The 23737-nt window shown below is 32.8% G+C and overlaps 1 protein-coding gene across 9 annotated transcripts in view; it reads right to left on the reverse strand.

The window, feature by feature from the left end:
• LOC111000949 (kinesin-like protein KIF13A) overlaps positions 1-23737 on the reverse strand; it is a 130764-nt gene that overhangs the window by 54590 nt on the left and 52437 nt on the right. For all 9 annotated transcript variants that reach the window (XM_045632573.1, XM_045632571.1, XM_045632568.1 and 6 more), the window contains exon 3: positions 20137-20300. In XM_045632573.1, coding sequence (XP_045488529.1) covers positions 20137-20300 — 164 coding nt within the window. The remainder of the gene's footprint in view (positions 1-20136; positions 20301-23737) is intronic.

Genomic DNA, 23737 nt, shown 5'->3' on the forward strand with positions numbered 1-23737 from the left:
CCGATCAAAATATTTAATTTAAAAATACGAACTATAATGATATTTTAAAATTATTTTTTTATATAAAAACATTAGTTCATCTAGCAATAATTGCATCGCATGAATTTATGCATAATTTGTTAAGGCAAATAAAGACATGTAATAGAACTATATTTGCGTACAAACAATGAGCAAATAATTATTTAAAGAATATAAAAGAATATATTTACTACAAGCACTAGACCACTTAAATAAAGAAAAGGTATATCGTGGATATATTATTATAGCCTCTTTATATATTGGGGAAATATATACAGAATTTATTTATATATATTACATGTTTACCGTCAGAAAATGACGATATAAAATTCTAAGGTAATAAAGTAAAAAATTCCTTAACTATGAAATAGATAATCAATTTGCCTATTTCTTTAGTAGTAGATGAATAACCGAAGACCTCCACCTATCGTCTTGGAAGTAATGCCGTAACAACCTTGTTGTGTATTAGAATATGTGACACATTAAACTCAAACTCAAAAATATCTTTATTCATTCATTCTTTTATACATGTACACTTATGAACGTCAAAAAAAAACAAATTAATTGTAAATTTACATTAACAACCAGTTCGCAACTCAAGGGCGTAGAGCGGGTAAGAAGAACTGGCAAGAAACTTTCCGCCACTCTTTTCATTCGCCAAGTTTTTAATACAAATTGTTTGAACTGGAGCAAATCAATCCCAAGGATTAGGATCATTTAGGTATTTGTCACATTTATAAAAGGCTTTATTAATTAATTTACTAAAAGTAAATGACAAGATCTTTGAATTTATTTACTGATAGTTCTCTAATTCATCATGTAAAATTTACAGCACATATACGAACTCTAAATTATATACTAACAATTGGTAATTCGATAATGATTTCTAAAGAAAATATGGCTTTTCGTCAAAACTTGGACCGTACCATAATCGACACAAAGCTGGCAGGTGCAGAGCGCAGTTTTAGGTCACCCGGGCGGAGGGCGCACTCGCTTACGCTTTGTTCTCATTCCAACTTATTACGAGGGCCTAGTGCGAAAATCTTAACGAGTCGCTTAGAACACACATGTAAAAATAGGTCTTGACAAGTGACGAAATAGGCCAATCTCAGAGAACATTCATCTCGTAGATCTATGCAGGTTTATAGGGTAAGGTCAGTGGTGATTTATAAAACGATTTGTCGAGAAATGTGTTGAAGGTATTCGAGCTTAAATAAACTTGATAATGGAGGCAAGTCTACAATTATTATTCACAATCAAACAACGTAGGAATATAAAACCATTATTTTTATATCATAAGGATCATAATTCATGGATTGTTATGCTCGCTTTAGTGTCATTGCTTGTGGCGGCGTCGATGTGTCGGGTTGTTTCTTTAATTAGAAGCATTTAATATGTATTTCTTTTTTGTACGCTGTTACCTACGTATTAAAAAATGATTCATATTATAATCATTATTATTCATATATGAATATGAATCATGAATGATTTTGATTGATTGAATGAAAGGAAATTTGGTTCATCGCTTCAGAAAAAGAGGTTACAAAGAGAATATGACGATACATTACAAAAGCGTCCGTAATAAAAAGCATACCCTTTTAATATATTAAGGTATCCTTTAATAAGTAGAACATTCCGGAAAAGTATATTTTCTTTTCTTTTTGAGCGAACCTTTTACAGTCAAAGCTTTCACCTAAAAGCCACGTGAAAGTTTCTTACACCTACGTATAGTACGTACGTCCACTTTTGTTAAGTCCATTGTAATGGAAACAAAAATGTGAAAATATTTGCTGTTAAAATTTAATAATTTTATATTACGCTTTTATCGTTATTTAAGGTATATTTTTTAATTTATTGTTTTTGTAATATTTTCGAGGTCTGTTTAAAATTAATACATTAATTACGTATTATTTTGTATTACAAAACATAAATGATTTTCATAAGAGTGCCGTTGTTCGTGCAGATGAATTCCATCTTGATTTTGGGCCTTCTGGTCATTATAATGCTGCTTTTATAGTCCTACCTATGAACCAATAAATCAGGTTTTTTTTAGTATATATTCAAATGAATCATAATGGCACCTTTAATGTTTTACGAAGATAAATATTGTGATAAAAAATTAAGGTATATAATACCAATGGCGCTACAGCCTTTTACGTCTAAGACACAGATTTCTGTATCTATTCCGTGATATTTCTCTTAGGAAATAGGTGAACCGTCTGTGCCTGACACACGCCTTTGAGTTTTTGTGTCTAAGGAATGCCGGTTCCGTCAAGATATTTTCCTTCGCCATAAAAGCGAGGGTAGACACGTAGACATCATGTAGCGCACAGCCGGGGATCGAACGTACGATTTCAGAGGTGAGAGTTGCACGCTGAAACCTAGGCTAACATTGCTCACTGCATGCACTTACATAACAATATATATGAAAATATTCAGCGACAATTTTCAATGTACAGTTGTAGAAAACTATTCAGGCAAATTTAAATATGCATAAAGAAAATAATTCAAGCGGAAAATGTAATGTCGAAATCTAACTCGAACATTTTAACTGAGAGTAGAAATTCATTATTTATAATTAACTCGTTATTTCAACAGAAAATAACTAGCATTTCACGAGAGGCAACTAAAGGCAACTAAAATCATTTCAAGGTGAATAGAATTAATTATTGCAGAAATATTAAACTTTACAACTGAACGTTTTAAGCCATTTGCCACGCAATGCTATTACGCGAAACCTTCGGTTGACGTATTTGAAATATAGCGTAGTTATTTATATGTTGTTTTATTTAAATAGAAGTACCTATTCAATACACAGCCTGCTGTAAATGTGTGAAAAATTAAGAAAGGCTATAATTTATTTATATTCAATAATTTAGTTAAAATATTAATCTTAATTCAGATTCAGCTGAAAAGCTCTCGAAACATGGAGTTACGTAAATAACGTAATTAAGCCGCGTTTTATCAGTTAAAGTTTATATAAATGTGTAGGTCTTCCGTAAATCAAGTTTAAAGAAATAACATTATCTATATTTTATAAACTCTAAAATGCAAGATGGCAGTATGAGGTATGTACTCGATGCGTAGCGATATTCTCATTAACCCTTTAGTCCGTTTTAGAAAAAAATCAGTATAAACCAAATAAAAACATATTAAGTAAATTACACTTTATATTTTATAATACGACAGCGAACCCGACCGTTCAGTGTATAGGTACATTACAAATTATATATAAAAATATTGGGTAACCCTCCTTTATGTTAGGATTTCAATATACCGTTGAATTTTGTTTTAAACTTAATTCGTGATTAAGTGCCAAAACAAAGTTAGTCGCTTCGGGGTCGATATAAGCACATATGAAACTTTATCCACAGCAGGGTTTAAATTTAAACCAAACCGAACATGTACTTTACTCGTATTATAAAGACTTTTTTAAAGTATAACCCGAGTTCGTAATTAGAAATGTCTATGATTAAATGCCACATACGGCTCTACAACTTCAAAAGTATCGTAGTATTGAAAGTCTGCTTTTAGCATTCCTCTTCTTGTGGTGCCGTTCCAGTACTGGAGGGTGGCGGTTAGCTCGTCATACTTCTTATTTTTCGCCAAGCCTGCTGTTATGCTAGCCACTACCATCCATTCTCTGATATTGCGAAGCCACAACTGGGACGTCCCAAGTAAATTATCATCTTCTTTTTAATGTTCTCGGGAGCGTTTAGAGCGCCGTAGAACTTCTTTGTTCGTGACTCTATGGACCCAGCTTATCTTCAGCATTCGGTAACACCATATTCAAGGCGTCGTGTTTCTTAATAGTTGCCTCCGTCAAGGTCCAAGCTATATTCTCTCTCTTTAGTCGGCAGCTCATGTCTGATTGTCCTGGTCAGCAACGAAGCATCTAGAGCGGACTAACTTATTATTATTATATATTATTTTAGCATTGCAATATTTTTTAGTATTAAAATATGATGAAACATTGTAACAAATAAACTTGCTCATACCTATTACAAAGGTATATATTATGCAAGGTACTCGATAAGAGAGCGGAATCATTACTAGAGCAATTCAGCTAATGTGAAGCAATTTCCACTTGTATTACGAGGCGATTACCATCGCTTATCCGAGACACAAGAGCTTTAATACGTTATATCTCAAAGCTGTTATTAAAATTAAATAATTCATACGTAAAGCGGATAAAAGCCCGCTTGCGAGATGAGTTTCGGTCTTGACCAAGATTAAATTTAACCCTTGATATATTATATATTTAAATCTGCATTGATTTTTTTATAGAGTGACTTGAGCCACTCCTTCACCAATGGATTTTCTTTCAATGTGCTCTCTTGAATTTTGCTCGGACGATGAAACATCGTGAGGAAACCGGCATGCCTTAAACTCAAAAATCGACGACGTGCGTCAACGCTGATCACCACGAAGATTTATCCGGAGAAGCGCAATTAGTAGTCATTTATAAAAAAAAAACTATCACTCGTAGCAATAGATAGATTGAATTGATTTGTATATCGTAAAGAAAATAAGTATAGGATGCCTTTAATTGGTCAATCCCTAAACATGAAATTAAACTAAATATAATATAATGAAACCAAACCCCCCCCCCCCCCCATACATCGTAATCAATTTCGCGCTTTCCTTCCGAGGCAATTAACTCGGGACCACTCAAGCCTACGGCGATGCACGAAGGATTACGTGTAATCTGCTTACGGTGCACAGGTGTGGTGTTGACACAGCCTTCGCCCTCCTTGCGGGGTCTAATACTATTGCAGTTTAAATGAAATAGATTTTCTCTAGCGCTAATATACTCGGCCAAGCGTTGCTGTGGCTAAGGTTTTTGTTATATTACATAGTAGTAAATTAATCAAGGGAAACCGTAGGAGAACTTATGTGAAACGTTGGTACCACGACACGGACCTAAACTAAACTACCTTTAACTCAGCGCCATCTGTTAGAATTGTATCAAATAATAAACAAATGTTAATGTTATCGTAATTTTAGTAAGGATGCCTATTTTTTTTGAAAATGAAATATAGCCTATGTCACTCAGGAATGATGTAGCTTTCCAACAGTGAAAGAATTTTTCAAATCTGCCAAGTAGTTTCGGAGCCTATTCAATTCATACAAACAAACAAACAAACAAAAAATCAAACCTTTCCTCTTTATAATATTAGTATAGACAAAAGGAAGCCATGCAGACATTTCAAAATACATATGCAAACAAAAATTCATACCTATGTTCCTCTGATATTCTTTTAAAATAATGTTTATTTTGGTTTATTGCAGTATATATTACACATTTTTAAAACGTTATACAAACATAAAAAAAAAACTTTTCTTTTACTTCTTATTTCGCCTTAAGTGTTTCTAACGTATTTATTTAATTTAATATATTACATCATACATTTTTAAATCGAACTTATACTGAAAAGCTAAATGGTCGAAAAATTTGCAACTGTAAACAAAACTGAAAGGGACAGCCATTCATGATAAAGTATTTATACTTTGCTGCAATTAGGTTAGGGTTTGTCCTTCAGAACTCAGAGGGTCTCTCGGTCACTAGCATTAGGGTGTGAGATTCCTCATTGGTAATATCGAAACCGTGTGTCATATGAAAAAAATACTATAGTGACCGAAGAGGTACAAAAGAAGTTCTTTAGAACCTTATAAAAAAGAACATTTCAAACAACTTTTTCTCTTACTGGGTTCTTGACTGTGATTTTAAGCTGCATCTCATTAGAACTTCGTTTTTTATGTCATAGGAGGCAAACGGGCAGAAGGCTCATGTGATGTTAAGTGATTCTACCGCCCATGGACACTCACATTGCCAGATAGCTCGCAAGTGCGTTGCTGGTTGTCTTATAGGAATTGTTTCGCAATACTTCAGTGGGCAGCTGAGAAACGCTCAATTGTGGAACGACGGAGGCTTTAATCAAACTTTGTTTTAAGATTATACATAATAAGAAAAACTGCATACTTGCTGTTAAAGATTATACGTTCCGGACAATTATAACCTTCTGTTGTGAATTCTACTCGAACAATTCAGCGTCTTATTTGTAAAGCATATAGGAGAAGCATATCGATCGAGATAGAGAAGCGATCGTTCTTAGAGAAAATTAACGCAAAGGTTATTTTGGAAATTGTTTAAAAAAACTATATTACTAATACTTAGGGCCTGTTTCACAATGTATGGATAAAGTGCCAAATAGCTATGCAACACAAATTATTCGAAAGATAAAAGTTCCAAATAAGATACTTCGAATTTCATGACGTATAGCGCTATCTGACAGTCGTGAAACGCAAAAATACTATTTATCATACCAATAAGTAACAAATAGCTTATTTGGAACTTATCCGGACATTGTGAAACAGGCCGTTAGTATAATATTTTTATTATTATATATCCCACGCTCACAAACTGAGACCAGACTAAAATGTTTCCATAAGGATTTGTTAGTTGTACCAATCTCTATTGCATCCGTCAGTTCAGTAGACGAACGTAATGCGATTTGGCACGTGGCTGGAGAACGGCCAAAGAGACCATTTCATTTCACGAGACCTGCGCAGGACGGCTCCCGGAAGCAATAAACTAGAAATTCTGCATCACGTGCACGTCTAGAACGAGGTGAGTGTACGAGCAAGAAACTGCTCTTTATACAAAATGATGAATGAAATACAAAAATCTACGTTGAGATTCTTCTATTCATAGTACTCGAAAAAGATGGAATATGTAATAGAAATGCGCAGTTTTATTTTGTTTATTTAAACTGTCCAATAAGTATTAACACATTCTTTTGTCTCTTTCTGTCTAATTGTGGTATCACTGCGATGAGAGGGACTAATAAGATTTAGTTAAACTGGTGAAATTTTATTGATTCATTTTTATGAGTAAGTACACTATATAATACACATTATTGTTGTGAAACACAGATACTGTTCACAATTAAGAAAGTAGGCACATAATATTTATTTTTTTGTCTACGTAGCCTTTTCACGATTTTCTAACGGACTCGCGAGTAATCCACAAAATATAAAAAGTGCAGGCAGTCTAGATTTAAATTAAGATTAAAAGACCATCTATTGAGAGATCAAAATCTACGGAAATTAAAGTTAATCCAAGTTCTACCAAGTTTTTTTTTAATTGTAACGTTAGCATATAAGTGTACTCATGTAAATAACTAATGTCTATTATGAGAATAAGGGCCTGTTTCACTATGTATGGATAAAGAAACAAATAGCTATGCAACACATAAATTATTCGAAAGATAAAAGTTACTTCGCGTTTCATGACGAATAGCGCTATCTGACAGTCGTGAAATGCAAAAATACTGTTTATCCTACCAATAAGTAATACACAGCTTATTTGGAACTTATCCGGACATTGTGAAACAGACCCTAAATGTCTTAAACCTAATCCACCCGCTAGAAGAAATTAATTTAAAAAAATATTCTTTTTATTGTCGTTTGAGAGCACACTCTTAGCATTTAATTATTATTTGTATTCCAGAAATAGCGTCAGTAGACACGCTGAAGCAAATTCAATTACCCTCCCTACAAATCTGTCTTATCGCTTCAAAAGGTCGCATAATTACTCTATAACAAAAGCATACATAAAGCCCTTTGTCTCTCAAAGATTACATATGTATTTCGATTTAGGACACATAAGTTGTAACATTGCCAGTCAGAGATATAATATCAAACAATTAAGCTATATACTATTTCTATATACATTTAGAAAATTTGAAGTTACTCGTCTCGACTTTGTCTGGAACCTAATATACTTGACATGAAGCATTTGTTATATAAAATTAGTTGTAACAATTATTATATGAAAAGCTGTTTCACGAAGACGAAGCCTGTGTTTCAAAACCAGTATTAACACTATTTGTAAAAATAACGGCACATATAAGAAACTGGTTACATAAGTTATTTGGCAAATGGCGGCCTTAACCCTAACAAGCGATTTCTTCTAGACAACTTCAGTATAAAAAAACAAACTGAGAGTAAGGTAAAGTAGAAGTGTATAAACATTAACAAAAATTATAATTAATACTACACTAACATCCAAAAATATCTAATCTTTACATTAATAAGTTATACTTAATATATATACATATTATTACTAGGCAGAAGAGAAATGCTCAAAAAGAAGATCCTTAAAATAAAAAAATACTGTTTTAGTTTTAAGAGGGGTGATTTTTAACGTAAAAGTTAAATTTAATAAATTAATTTGACACCTCATCAAAATTGGTAATAAGCAGATTACTTAATATATTATATAATTTTCAAAGTTAGAACTGCAATTGTTTAAACGTTTCAATTCTAATATTTCTTGTTGTAACGACAATAGAAGGTAATTTAACCATTTATTTTCACTAATAAACCATAAACAGAGTGAACAATGTTGCGTCCGTGAACTCGCTATAAAGTACTATAATTTGTATACTTTTCATTTATTTCATTCAATCAATCATTTTTATATAGCAATCCTATCTGAAAAGTAAAACCAATAAAAAAAATTACTTTTATTTTGGAACATAAGATCATCATGGTATCACTTATTCCACGTCATTAAATTCGAGCCTGTTGGCATCCCTACTCATCGGCAAAGAAGACAGAGGGTGTTGGCCGAGATATATACACTCAGACACATGCAATAGCAACTTGACACACCGTCTTGTTAATTCAACTCATGCGCGTACATTACATCCGACCTGTCCGACAAACAGTTACATCAGCTCAGTACACAATTGTAGCTGACAATTACCTCTACAAATGTACGCTACGCTACAATTTGCATTTATTCGCTCCAGTGACAAACACATCGTACTGAATTAGCCGTCAAGTGCACTTGTATAAGTACACTGACAGTTAGCAAAATAAACCAATCGTTTTATTGTGTTCCGAATGTTTCAGTTTTTGTCGGATTCAGTTTTTCGAAGCGCGAGTCATCGACGCCAATGTAATTCTATTCAACTTTTATATTAGTTTTGTTGTGTTTCTCGTTAATCCCCGTGACTCTACTGAACTGCACACTAGACCTAGAGGTCTATCTCGATCAAGTAAAGGTCCTTACAGGTATCACCATCACACAGCCGATGAGCCTTGCTAAAGAAAAGGAAGAGTGAAGGATGTTGTCCGGCGACACTAACACAACACATTGATAAACGCGACTGAAGAATTTACTAATCAAAAAAATAAAACTTAGAACAACAGCGTTAGTAGAAAGTGTTTTGAAATAAATAATTTTTACTACACGATAATACGAATGAATCGTGATAATACAATAAATACATCAACAACCACTATTATATCAAAAGCTATGTACAAAAAATACACTTTGTATCCTATATATACTCAAAATGGAAACATAACACATAGAACATAAAGAAAGAAAAAATATAAATACGCGTTATAATTAGAGAACTGTCAGAAGTGACAGATAAGAAAGATAATATCATCAAAGTAAGATTAGAAAACACAGAACGTGTTATTATTTATTTAATATGGGTGGGATTTATAAAACGAAATATATATCGCCACTAATTTAAAATAATTTTGACTTCAGTGGAGTCAGACATATTCTTACGTCACGTTTCAGAATCTTACCTAAGACCCAACCCAAGCTTTTGGGTATCTAGTTACATCTGAGGACAAAGATTGTCTTTGTATACTATAAACTAAAACGACACCTTTAAAATACACCTAGCTAACAGGTCGATGGGGCGTTAGACAATAGAACCCGATGGCTTCGAGGCAGAACGCGGTTGGAGCGCTATTGTTCAACCTGACCTAGAATGTTCCATTGAACGACCCTAGGTCAGTTAAGCGCTAATTGCCGTTAAATAAGCGGAGCGTTCATTATTTTTACAAAATATTCGGATTAAAATTGCTTAATTTCATTCATTTCAATATTATTTTTGTGCATGTCGGTGTTGTTATGTGAAATTTGCATGTAAATTTTAATTACATTTAAAAGTAAATTTACATGAATTTTTTTAAAGAAATTTATTATTAAATAAGACTTCACTAATCATTCCTTTCTTATTAAATAATAAATGACTCTTAAATATCTTGAAAACGATTTGTTCTTGTTATTAAATTATTTTTCATTATTATTTCAAATGTGTTAATAGGAACGTCCACAGTAAATAGTATTGTGAAATAAAGTTATGTTATACGTGACAAAGCCCATTGAATTATATAAAAATATATAACAACCAATATACAATTATTTATTTCTAAGACAAAGCACATCAAATATATCCCAAGAACAGTTTTATTGGAAACTTACACTATATATTTAATATTTTTCTTTATAATCATTAATTAATAAGTATTTACCACAGTTTAAAGCTACCCCGAACTTCCACAATTTTTAAATAATCTGTCCATTCTCGACTAGCATGTCAAACGGATAGCAATTCATTTTTACAAACATATTAAAATTACTGATGCCCACTGAAGTATTTCCGAACCAATTCGACTTAGGGTCCTTTAAGAAAAGAGCGTACAAATTCTAAAAAGACAACGCACTCGCGAGCCCCCTAGCATCGAGAGTGTCCATGGGCGCCGGTATCACTTAACATCAGGTGAGCCTCTGCCCGCTTGCTATAAAAAAAAGTTTATAAAATTAGCAACTCCTTTAAAATACAACATTTTCACATTAGAACGGATGAATTCAAAACATGTTAACGTCAACGAATGCTTGTGTGAATACACGAATATATGGATCAATAGGTAATGCGAGTTACATTTCATGTACTGAATATGTGATTCAGAATCTATCAAGCGTCAGACTACGCGTTCAGCGAAATCATAATTTCAACAGCAAATATTGAATTGCTCAATAGTGCTCAATTGCAAATACTGAGAAGCTGTATAAGATATATACGAAGATCCTGGATTTAGTTTAATAGTAAAAAATACTTTAAAAATCAACAAATTAGTAACAAGGAATGGAATTTCTATTCTTGTATTCTTGTTTTCACGTCTTGTTTGACGTCTAAAAGTGAATATTATTTTTAGTTAGTTCTAGTTATAGGGTTGGTTAGAATTCTACTTATTTCAACGCCAGCAGTATAGCGAAACACATAAATGGTAAATATAATTTATATTACCCTGAAAGTCGTGTATGATTTAAGATATATAACACGACTGCTTAAATAAGGTCCTTCGTAAAACTTGATTTATAAAAATAAATCCAATCCAGGCCGGCAACGCACTCGCGAGCCCTCTGGCATTGAGAGTGCCCATGGGCGGTATCACTGAACATCAGGTGAGCCTCCTGCTCGTTTGAAATAGGAGCCTAACTCAAGCTAGAGCCCCTGTTCTTTAATAAAAAAAAGAAAGTAAACAACAATAAGAAAGATGAGGAAAACGTATACCTTTTGTTTGATTTTTTTGGGCGATTATTTGTATTTTTAGACATTCCACTTTCCACGTGTTACGATTCGTGGAACTAGCCATTTATGGAAGATCTGGCGTCGGTCATCAAACGCAATTAGCTCCTACAGCCGGATGCGAGCAAACCGAATTACTTTTGTGTTGATTACTCACTGAAAGGGCCAGTTAAATTTGCTCATGCGTTTTATTTCATTTGTCTTAACAATGAGGCCATTACTCCATTCGAAATATACATTGTAATTCACATAATATTTAACTGGACTTAAAGATAAATATTTCTTTATGCATATAAAAACGATTTCAATACATTATTATGAGTACTTTACTGCGGTCTTACTTATTAACTGTTTATCAAAACGAAATATTATAATAAATTACCGCTAACAATTCGACTTAGGGTATTTTAAGAAAAAAGCGTAAAAATTCTTAAAAGGCTAGCGAGTTAAATAGATATATAAATAAATAAATGAAAAGTGTTTATGGTGGATCAAGAAAGTCGCTCGTTTATAAAAACAATATTTCAAGGATTTCGCTCGTTTATAAAAACAATATTTCAAGAAAGTCGCTCGTTTATAAAAACAATATTTCAAGGATTTCGCTATTTTATACGTATAACAGCGTCAACGACACATGTATATGTTATAAGTTGAATAATTATTTTGTCTCAGTAAAAAGAGAAAGAAATTTTATCACACATGTGTATGTATAATCATCTGTACATAATATAAAAGCTCCCAGCGTTAAAGTGTACACTGCCACGGAGACCAAACTTTTTAAATTTGTTTTGATATTGTCTTTTTAATAAGAAATATTATTTTTTTTTATTATTACTTTGTAGGTTAAGAAAATTATAAATACCAATTATGTGAATAAATAAATATATAAAAATCGCTAAGTACCAGTTATGTCTGTACATATTTGAAATTTTCACACCTTTTATCAACCCCACAATCAATTAAGAGATTTCGTATCAGTTGAAATAAAAAATTAATTAGGAGAGGAAAAGGTTCTAATCGGGTTCTGAAAATGAGTTAGCGATCAGGTGGCTAAAGTAATTCCAATAATTGCAAATATTAAATTCATTTCCATACGCTTATACAAAACAATTAGCTACGGTTATTATATTTTTATTTCCCCGCTACACTTTTATACTAACGCACACACGCATTCACATACTCACATATTCACATACTCACATATTCACGCATACTATAACGCGGATACAGCCTAGCGTATTCTTCGCGCGTATACGGTCGTTTCAGCATACGCGCTTCAAAAACCGGACGCGCGTAAACTAGCATATTTCGGCGTGTTCGCTCGAACCGGTAGTGGTGTCGTGACAGTATTAACATGGATTCTGATGAAGAAACATTGCTATTCGCTTGTCCGAGCTTAGAAGCGCGTCAACACTCGTACGAGTTGAGCGTGTGCGCGCCTTTACGTGCCTACATGCGCTCCCAAAGACGCCCTTATACGGCTTGTGTTTGATTCTTGTAACACTAAAACTTTTAATTTATAAAAATTGTTATAAGCCAATTAAATCAGAATAATTGATATTTAGTTACAAGTAATTCGGCGATAAGAATCACTCCTAACATCTCTGATACATATTCGATTATAACAGAGACGGAATCTCATCTGAAGAGGCAGGAACCTAATAATAAATTATAAATTTAGCATTAAAGTAACGATTAAAAAATGAGGGCGTATACGTATTTAAATGATAAGTTTAAGATCAAATAAATAGTTAAAAAAATTCATAATTTTCAACATTTCTTAGATATGAAACAAAAGATTTTTCTTCGCTCGACATCTCATTGCAAAAGCGTGCATATCAAAGAGAGTTGAGCCGTCTCAATTTAAGGATACCGTGAAACTGCAAGAAAAGGAATATAATGACGTCATACTGTCTTTGACAAGAACCTGCATTATAGTAACGAGTATAATATACAAAACGCATTTTTTTAAATAATTTTTCATACTTATACTAATGTTGATACAAAAGACACAATGTCTTTTTTAATACACAACTTATACATATTTCAGACACATTTAGACAGTTAGCGCTTTAAAAAAGTGGCGAAAATTTCGAAGAATCAGATTCAATTCCCAGCTATCAATGTTTTAGAGTAGGCTTAGTCGGGCCTTCCATCCGCCACTTAAAGTTTTCATACTAGCTACAGCTAGCTTTTCGTTCCTAATTGTTACTCCTCTATTTTCCCAATATCGTCAGTAAATTTACCATAACAGAAACTATACGAAGCCAAAATTAATATTAATTTACCGAAACTTCAACCATAAAGTCACTTAACAAATTCAGCAGACATTCTCGAGTAGCAGTTGACGTTAGGAACACGGGAATGCACTCGCGATGAAACGTTTGAGACAAACGACTATTAAATTATTCCTTTCACGCTGTAAATGGGTCCCATTGTTGATATTTAGTATCTTTATCAAGCACACATAGAGATGGTTATTATTTTTTCTATTTTATTAGTATGACTAACTGTTTCAACATGTCCACGTATAGTGCTGTAATGGTTCCAGCTCATAATATCATTGCATCCCAAAAACTTGGCAGTTAAAAAGAGCAGTGGAGAGTTTCTTGCTAGTTCATCCAGTCCGCTCTTGATTTGAGAACTATTTTTATGTAAAATAAAGCAAATAAAAGGCCATTTAAGAAATGGTTGACTCTCTTCTTAAAACTACTTCGGAAATACATCAGTAGGAAGCTATATGTATATCTACATTTAGCTTCTTTGTAGACGGATCTTGTCATAGAGAGTTCCAATACCGATATTCATTTACACATAATAACAGACCTACACGCAATGTAAATAAAATGTAAAGGCGTGCAAGACAGACTTATTACTTCGCCAGTAAGTAATCTAAAATATACTCAAAAAACAATTGTGCAATAAAATTAATAGGAATGTAAATAATTCGAAACTGATAAGAACTATTTATAACCTTCCACTAGCAATGTACCAAGCCTTAATATATAATTACAGCCACAGCACACACGCATTACAAATTTGAAACGAGCCGAATGAGAAAATAAATTGTAATATTATAATATATATATTTTATTGTTATTGATATCTCATTGTATTTTTTTCTTTAATTTTTGTTTTTTTTTTTGTGTGGTTATGTGTGTGTGTTGTGTTTGTAATAAATAGTCTGTCTTAATATGCCATAATGACTGAGATTTTCCAAAGTTCTTTAGTTCCAGAATTTTTGACCTCTAACATATTACGAATATTCATTAGAAGAGAATATAGATAAAGCATAACAAAACTTCAGTAGAATTTTCCAAGAAAAATGACATTTATGTTTCTAGTTTAAATTGAAATTGATTTACCGTGGCGTCTGCCCCATTCATCCCTGTTCACTCTAATGGAATAATAGCCGAGTTGAAACGAAATTGCAATTAGTTTTTTCTTTGTATGAAAGCAAATTATTTTGAAAAACCCCGTATTGTGAGGACGTGCTCTCGCATACAATTCAGAGCGCTGCTTCTATTGCGACACGCTTAGTTGAAAATTAAATAGGCTTTTCTAAAACTCATATTGAAGCTTCTATTTATAAGCTAACTGGAAAAATATTTAATGGATGAAACTGCTCGCTACAAGTTTATTTATTTAAAATACTATACATTTTTAAATGCTCATTGTTTCCGCGGCTTAGGCTTGGTTAAAAACGATAAATGAAACGATAAATTGTGTCCGATCCATCGTTCAACACCTTGTAAAATAGAAATGGTAATAACGTTTTTTGTATTAGCATTTTCATTTAAAAATATCCGATACTAAAAAAAATATTATGGAACATAAGATATACAGGTATCACTTATTCCACACGTCAAATTTGGACCTGTAGGCATCCCTAAACTAAACTAAAAATATATTTCTAACGATACCATGCAATTTATCGACTACTACGCTCCATATACAATGAAACTATTTTCTCCTATGAACGTTGTCAGTCATTAAACAAAAACCAAACAATTGTAATCAGTTTATGATCCGCCGTCATGAGATTTGTTTGAATTTTTAATATGTAAAGGAAACGATATTTCATAATAATATGTAGGCTAAAACACTTAGGCTTTATCGTTGGGCAAAGAAAATAAATTTACACCTCAAGCGGCGTAAATTTAAACTTGGTGATGTTATTAAAATCTCCAAGGCTTTACGAGAAATTATAGCCAGTCGTACGGGATCGTTAGGAATATTTGTGTTGTGTTTAACGTCGCTAGTGCCCGTTAAGCCTGGGTTGCGTTAATAGGAATTTATTTTGCGTAGCTTTCAGGGAAAATTGGCTTACTTCCGAAGTAAACCGAATAAATGGCTGAGAATGGTAATAATTTAGTATTATAAACCGTAATTCTGATTGCCAAAATATATTTCTAAATAACACGATAAATTTATTAATAGGAATAGACAAGTCTTTAGTAGCATTAAATTATTACTAATTGATTTACTATTCTAAAAGCGTCCATTAACCTCTGTTAGAATCGTGTCTAACAAATTGTTTTGACATAATTTGAAACTACCCTCATTTAAGTTATTAAAGTAAATATTAGAAGATTGTTATTACTCACTCCATATACCTGTCCATCGACAAGCCTAGAGGTTAGTATTAAAAATAACTATGTAATGATTTTTGGTAGTTGTGAGACCTCTGCCAACAACAGCTACGTCGCGTAGCAGAGCTACGACACATCGTTATAAGCAATATAAGAAAATCATTCGATAGGCGAACTAATCGACAAATAAAACATATTTCGCCCGTATCACTCTCACATCCACGAAAAATCGTAGTTATTTTTAATACTAACCTCTAGGCTTTGAGTCTATAGGTATATGAAGTGAGTAATAACAATCTTTTAATATTTTCTTTATTTACATTTACATTGAAACGCATACAAAGCCAAATCATAACTTCCATAGAATTAAAAAATATGGAAATTGAAAAGTATACTTTCGTTTCACACTCACGCATTCACATTACATATTCATCACGCGGTTCCGTCAACTTTCAGCCCCTTTCAAGAGCTCGCTCCCCTCAAGACAATGATGACAAAGGACAAAATGTGTAACCAAAAGAACAAACAGGAACATTTTGTGTTACGAGCTAAAGAAACATTTTATGACTGTTTTAAAAACTTAAAAACTTACATCCTCTTTTTATTTTACCTTTTCTTACTCAAATAGGAAATCCAAGTAGTATGGAGACCTAATGTTTATGTTTTTTTTTTTTTCCATTAAATTTTCCTATCTTCTATTCTTCAAGAACCGCATATTATTAAATTTAATACAAATAATGTGGAATAGGAATAGATTAGTTTTTTTTTATAGAACAGGGGGCAAACGGGTAGGAGGCTCACTTGAAATTGATACTTTTAATGCCAGCGACCGTGAGTGAGTTGCCAGCCTTTTTTAAAAGGCTTATTAAAAAAATAAATAAATTAGTAAGCTCTTTTCTTGAATGACTCGAATCGGTTCGGAAATTCTTCAGTGGGCTTCACATAGTGGTGATGCGCAGCAAAAACTTCTTTGAATAACGCTCACTTATTGAACAGTGGACGTCGATAGCAGTGGAATTTCGTATTCTGCCTCGACGTCCGATGATGAAACTTAGCTGCATCCGCACAAATCCTCTGAACACTCTCCGTGGTAATGCGAGATAAAGATGCAGAGTGACCCCACACCATCTTACTTATTAGTACATCGCACACAGAACTTAATCAACCGAAAGGAATGAAAATAGTGTTTCTAGGCACATTATCAAGAAACTTCTTTCAAACTGAAACGGCTAATGAGATCCCCAAACGATTTAGTAATTAGACTCATTAAGACTTGCGTCACAAATGTATACCCAACTTTGTATGAATAAACTTTAGATTAAAATAAACAGTGTCTCTTTACTTTAAACGTTAAGCCAAATGTTTTCGACTAGAACAAGAGGTTATTTAACTAGTAACTTTTCGCTTGCAGTAAATTCGGCCCACATTGGGTACTGTTCTCGCCTCGGGGCGTTAACTGCCCCAGTACCAGCACCTTCCGCTTGACCATATTCAACGGAAAGCGATTCAAATCGTCGACGACCAGTCATTTTGCGAGCGGCATCGTCCCTTGGATAGAAGTGTGGGGTCTCTCCAGGTCCTTTAACTCATTTAAAAAATCTCCTTGGATTAATAACTGCAGCTGAGTTTCATCATCGAACGTCAAGGCAAAATACAAAATATCACCCGTAGCACCTCGATATCCGTCGTTCTACAACTGAGCGTTTCTTACCAGCCCACTGAAGTTTGTATAAGGCCGGCAACGCACTTGCTAACGATAAAAGAAACGATCGATGATCAATTGAGCCACGTAGTCGATCACGTGCCAAGTATAATTAAAATACACTCAAGAGGCCTTCAATAAAGGTGCGACACCGTTCAAGAAGGTTGCGTTGAATTTTAACGTAAACCTATCCATACATTTACAGGCTCTGAAGCACGTGCCCTATCGAGCGAGACGAATAATTAAAGAGCCTGTCGCAATCAAGTTACCGTGTAACTCGCGTAGGCAAGGCGAAAACGATCGTGTTGGAACTTTATATACTAAAATAAGATGCTTTAATTAAGTAAAATACACTTAAGTAATTTACTGTAGTTCTAGACTGTTCTCTTAATTACGACATTGCGTAAAATTCTAAGCAAAAACTGGCGGAATAAAGCTAAAGCCTAAAACTAAAGTCTTAAAGTATATGTTATTTTTAATCAATCCCGGGAAGTGATCATTATATATCATCGTTTTTTAAATAACAGTCCATGAAACATTCACTATTCAATTCAATTTCAAAAATTATTTATTATGTTCAACAACAATTAAAAGTGCTACATGTCCAGTGTACATAAATTTCCTGGAATGCAAGAAAACTTATAACTAAACACGTTTTTTAAAAGCCATATTACTCTTTTTAAAAACTTATAAAAAACAGATAAAAACTAAAGTTATAAGTTTTCGAAGTTTAACATTAATTTTATGTTTTAAAAACACAAAAACAAAGTAATAAAATCACTATTTAGATACAATATCTGGAGACTAATTAAATCTAACAAGAAACCAAAATTATGACGATTATACAACTATTTGTATAGCACCTATATATATATGTTAAACAATTTAATAACTCTCTTCATAGTAGTTTCTCATTTTTAAAAATCAAACTACACGCAATACTCGTCGAGTGAGTTTGCTTATTTAATCAATTACCGTCTTAAATGCGTAATAATAGCGCGTTTAACCATTAAAGATACATTTCTGAATGAGCCTAGTAGACAAAAATTAGGACGGCTGATGGCGACGTGGACCTCGTTAGTATACCTACTTATTAAGTTAGTCCCACGTAATTTTTTTTTTTGTTAAAAATACGTTTATTATGAAACATCGACAGGAATCACTTATTCTACGTCATTAAATTGGAACCTGTAGGTATCCCTACTCATCGGCAAAGCAAAGCCAAATTGAAGCCTGCGTTTGTTCCGAGTATTAACATCGTGCGTATGTTCTATTCTAGTAAACCTATCACTATATTTGTATACATACATAATATTTTCATAAATATATTGCGAGGGTTATTATGTTCTTTAAGCATCAAACATTATGTTTGTGTTTTGTTTGTGTATTTATTTTATAAACTTAATTCATATGTACATTGCTGTAGCGACTTGAAATGAAAATAAAGATTTAATTTGGCATACTTACTACTGTCCCTTTGTATGACATTAGTTAATTTTACGTAGTATTTATATTTTTTTAAGGGAGATATTATCTCTTTAAAATCTCCTTAAGTATATTAAAAACTATAAAATTCTACTAAGAAAGGAACATACTACAACCGTAAAATAAACAAGATTAAAATTACAGAAAACGGTAAATTGCGGTGCACATAAATCACGGTAAAACCGGCTCTTGATAACAATAGCAACAAACAGAAAGTACTGAATGGCGAGCTCCTAGGGAATAATGAATGAGTAATGGGTTGCTTCATTAATATTTGACATCCATTCATGGCTCTTATATTTAGTCAAAGATTTTAAATTAATAATACGAAGTTTAGGGCACAACATCATTGAGATCTAGGTTTTATATTAAGACAAAATTAATAATATATATTTCGTTATGACACAGTATTGATTTGAAAAATATTTTAATTAGACGACTTGCGTCAATGCAATGATTTTCTAATTGATAGAATAACTCACTTTTTACGTCATACGTTAATTTTTTTTTTAAACACAAGCAACGTCGTGGAGTATAAAATCGTTTATACTTTAAAAAACATCAACTGCCTTTAGAAAATATTCTGAATTATGTTATTTCATGTAAAAGTATCCCATGTAGTTATTTTTTTTAAACTTAACTGTCTCGCTGTTTTGGGTCGCAGAGCCAGCGATACTAATGTTTGCTATAGTGTTATTTTATTTATAACTATCTTTTTAGAAATAAACATGTATACAAGAAAATATCTATGAGTCCCTAGACACTATGACACTATGGGAGCAGATCAAAAGAAATTGTATATCATTGTATTACCAATCTAATAAAAAAAACTGGTACAAGCCATGTACGAACTACAACGGAGGAGGATTATAGTAACAAATAAGGCTTTACAATATCAGGTACGCAAATTTAATTAAGTACAAAATCTTACCAGTCTGTCCGTACGCGAAGATACAGGCATTGTATCCGTCGAAGGCATTGTCCAAGATATCGCGTCCAAGACACTCGAACACTGTCTTCTGTGATGCAAAGTTGTTGAGGGTCGGGTCAAGCGAGTAGAAACAGTGGTCGAAGGCGAACGTCTTTGGTTGTTTTCTGAAAAGAAATATTCAAGCTTAGGTACTTTACTTAACCTCTTGAAACGCATAAAATGTTAACACTCTTCTCCCTGAATATACAAACATAATACTAGCTATAAATAATGTTTCACAGAGATAGACCCACAAACGTGTTTGCCCCTATCGTTGTATAAGGGATTCAGGACACCTTGAAGTATTGTAGATAGGAGGTGGAGTAGCGTTGTTTTGTAGAATTACCTAGAGATAACCAGCACACAAATATCTATCCTAATTTTGCGTGAATAAACTACAAAATATCCTTTAAAAATTCACGGCATCATGATGAAGTGGATAGTCAAACTAGGATGTATTTAAACAGATTTAGGAGATACAAAGAATAACTGATGGCAGAGACACAAATATACTCAAAGAAAAATTCTTAGTCACGTGTTTATTGCCATGTATTTCTTACGGTAGTGAATCATGGATATGTGACTCGAACACAAACAAAGGAATAACAACTTGTAAAAACTCTCAAGATAGAGAGATATGGAGCCAATTACACTACTCTCTAAAAGGACCCGGAAACAGAATATATCTCTGTGTGTGTATCCATTGTAAAGATGGATAAATGTTTCAGGGAATAAATATGACTTAATTATTATTATGACTAAAGTACATAACGATTTAGCAATGAATTGAGAATTTCATAAGATCCTAGGTACATGTATAGCCCACTTATAATATTATATTATTGTCATTATTACTTGTTCAGTTGTCGATTATAGAAAACAAATCATCAACATATTTCTACGTCCCATGTGGCACATTTTATAGGAATACCAAAGACATTATATTTTTCAAAGAATTTAATATAAAAGGAAATGCAAGTCGGAATTTAAAATTTCATAGAGGCTCTTAAAAAGGTCGACGCTAGATGCCATGTATAATAAGGGTACGTTAATTACTGTAAGCTTCAATTAGCCTGTCTGCGAAAGAACAAAACAAGTACCTGTAGCATTGTACAGTAATTATTTAATGCTTAATTAATCATAATTATATTAGGTTTCAGCTAACAATTTCATTAAGCAATATAATTGGAAATATAAATTGTATCAAAGCTTATTATTTGTGAACTACTTCAACCAATGCGGGTTATAACTGGCTTTCAGCCAATGTTTTTAATGATTAAGAATATTCAAAAACTGTTATAAAGAATTTTCCTACTACTCTTAGTTTCACAAGTCTAACAATTGCTACCGTGCAGGACTGACCATGTGCAGTGGTAAAATATATCTCATTATATAAAGGTTAAGTTGGATGTTACGGGTTCGATGCTCATTAGTGGCATACTTTTGTGTGCCAGCTGTGTTTTCTTTCTCTGTGCGCTTAACATTTGAACAGTAACGGAAACCATAATGAGTTGTTTAAAAATCTAAGTGCTATTACTTAACTACTAAATTATTAATTACAGAAATATATCTGCAGCATGCGTATGGATAATAATAATAAATAAATAAATGAATATTACTTGTTTACGTCTTAATTTCTCATTTTGTCCGTGAAATTAAGGTGCTATTAATAATTCAAGAATTGAAACTTTAAAAGTTGAGCTTAATGGATAGTTGCGAAGTTTTAAACGATACTCACGGAATACTTTACATAATTCCGCTGTCTCGGGCCATACTGTATCTCATTATCTGGTCCATTGCGTTCTGACGGATTATTTATCTCCAGTATATAGATTTTACTTCTTAACCACTTGTTGCGTAATTGCGTTGGTTACGTATTTCGCACAAAAAAGCATGGATCTAGTTTTGTAATATTTTTTGCACAAAACGGAATAGTTTTAATAATTATTATTATACTCTGTTGTCGTTTATAAGGATTCCTAAGACAGTTGAAAGGAGCTTTAAAAAACACGTTTTTGGTCTAGTAAATCAGCCTAAAAAAAATTATTAAACCTATCCCATCTATACGAGAAAGACATTATTTAAAATAATGTACACCTGAGTCTGTAACCACTCAACATTCTTAATAAAAACCAACAGTATTTCATAAGAATATTGATTTATTTCTAGACAATAGATTAAAAAAAAATCTTTTACCGTAGACGCACGCATATAGAAAGTCATTGGTCCGGCACTTGGCTGTGCGTGTTCGAACCCAGATGATTCTGGCATGCTTAAACCACTGTGCCAACACTGCATTCTACCATAAACTCAATGCAATTAACCTTTGACATATAAAAGGCATTATGATTATATAGTACTGTAAGTACACGGTACATAAAAATATGTTAATATATTCAGTCTGCAAATATATTCGACGAAAGAAATAGGAGGCTTCCATTTCATCAACACAGGAATGTTCCCGTCCTTTGCAATAAAATATCTTTCGGAGCGTCGATGCCTACATTTTCGATAAGAGATTCGAATCTATTTCCACTGTATGTAATAAGATTCTGTCGATCAATCCATGCGTTTTCCTTAAGGCTAATTTTAGAACTACATATTACTTATAATGCATATAGTATTTACAAAAATGGGCAGGCCACATGATCAGGGGAAAGGATAAGTGGCGAAAATAATCATACAATGCTACCCAAGAGATGGAAAGAGAAAGAGAGGTAGACCACAAAAAAGGTGGGACGACGACATTAGACAAGTCGCAGGAATAACATGGGGTAGAGTGGCCATAGAAAGGCCAGAATGGAGGAGAGGAAAGATGGCAAACGGACACGCAAAAGTGGAAGTAAATAACAATCTACGAAAAAAAATTAATAATAATAAACATTAATAATAATAATAATGTTATGTCCGAAAAAAGGCTATTATATATTAACAGTAGTAATTTATTAAATCTCAGCGTTAAACTGCTACCAATGATCTGAATTTATCAATAGATTTGCTTCTTAGAAAATTATGTTTAATTTTATAATCTGGGCAATTGTTTTACATTTTTAAAGTGACACGAAAATTAATTAAGATTAAATGTTAGTTTATAATTAAGAACTTGTTACTATTCTAATATTAATTAAAGTACTTCTGTATTCTCTATGATCGGTAGCTCATGTTTGAGCGTTGTGACCAGCACGGAAATATTTGCAGCGGAGGATCTACTTTTCGGGTTACTAGCACATAAGAGACAAGTCAGTATTGCATTGTCGTCATTTTTTTTTCGTTTTTATAAATGCTCAGTTCATGCCATTTGATTTATTCTTATATGACATTTTAGATTAAAAACACATTTTTATCATCGAAATGTACTTCTATATCGGAATAGTTATTTGAATTATTTATATATTCCGTTATCTATTTATATATTCAAAGAACAGTCTCATATCAATAACCAACAAGTGTTTCGATTCACGAGACGTGTCGCAGTCAAATCTTCTTCATTGAATACAATTCACAAAAAGCACCCGTGCGGAAACATTCGTGAAATCAATAGGATCAAATACCCAATAGCATT

This window comes from Pieris rapae, chromosome 20, assembly GCF_905147795.1.
Source record: "Pieris rapae chromosome 20, ilPieRapa1.1, whole genome shotgun sequence".
Taxonomy (NCBI): domain Eukaryota; kingdom Metazoa; phylum Arthropoda; class Insecta; order Lepidoptera; family Pieridae; genus Pieris; species Pieris rapae.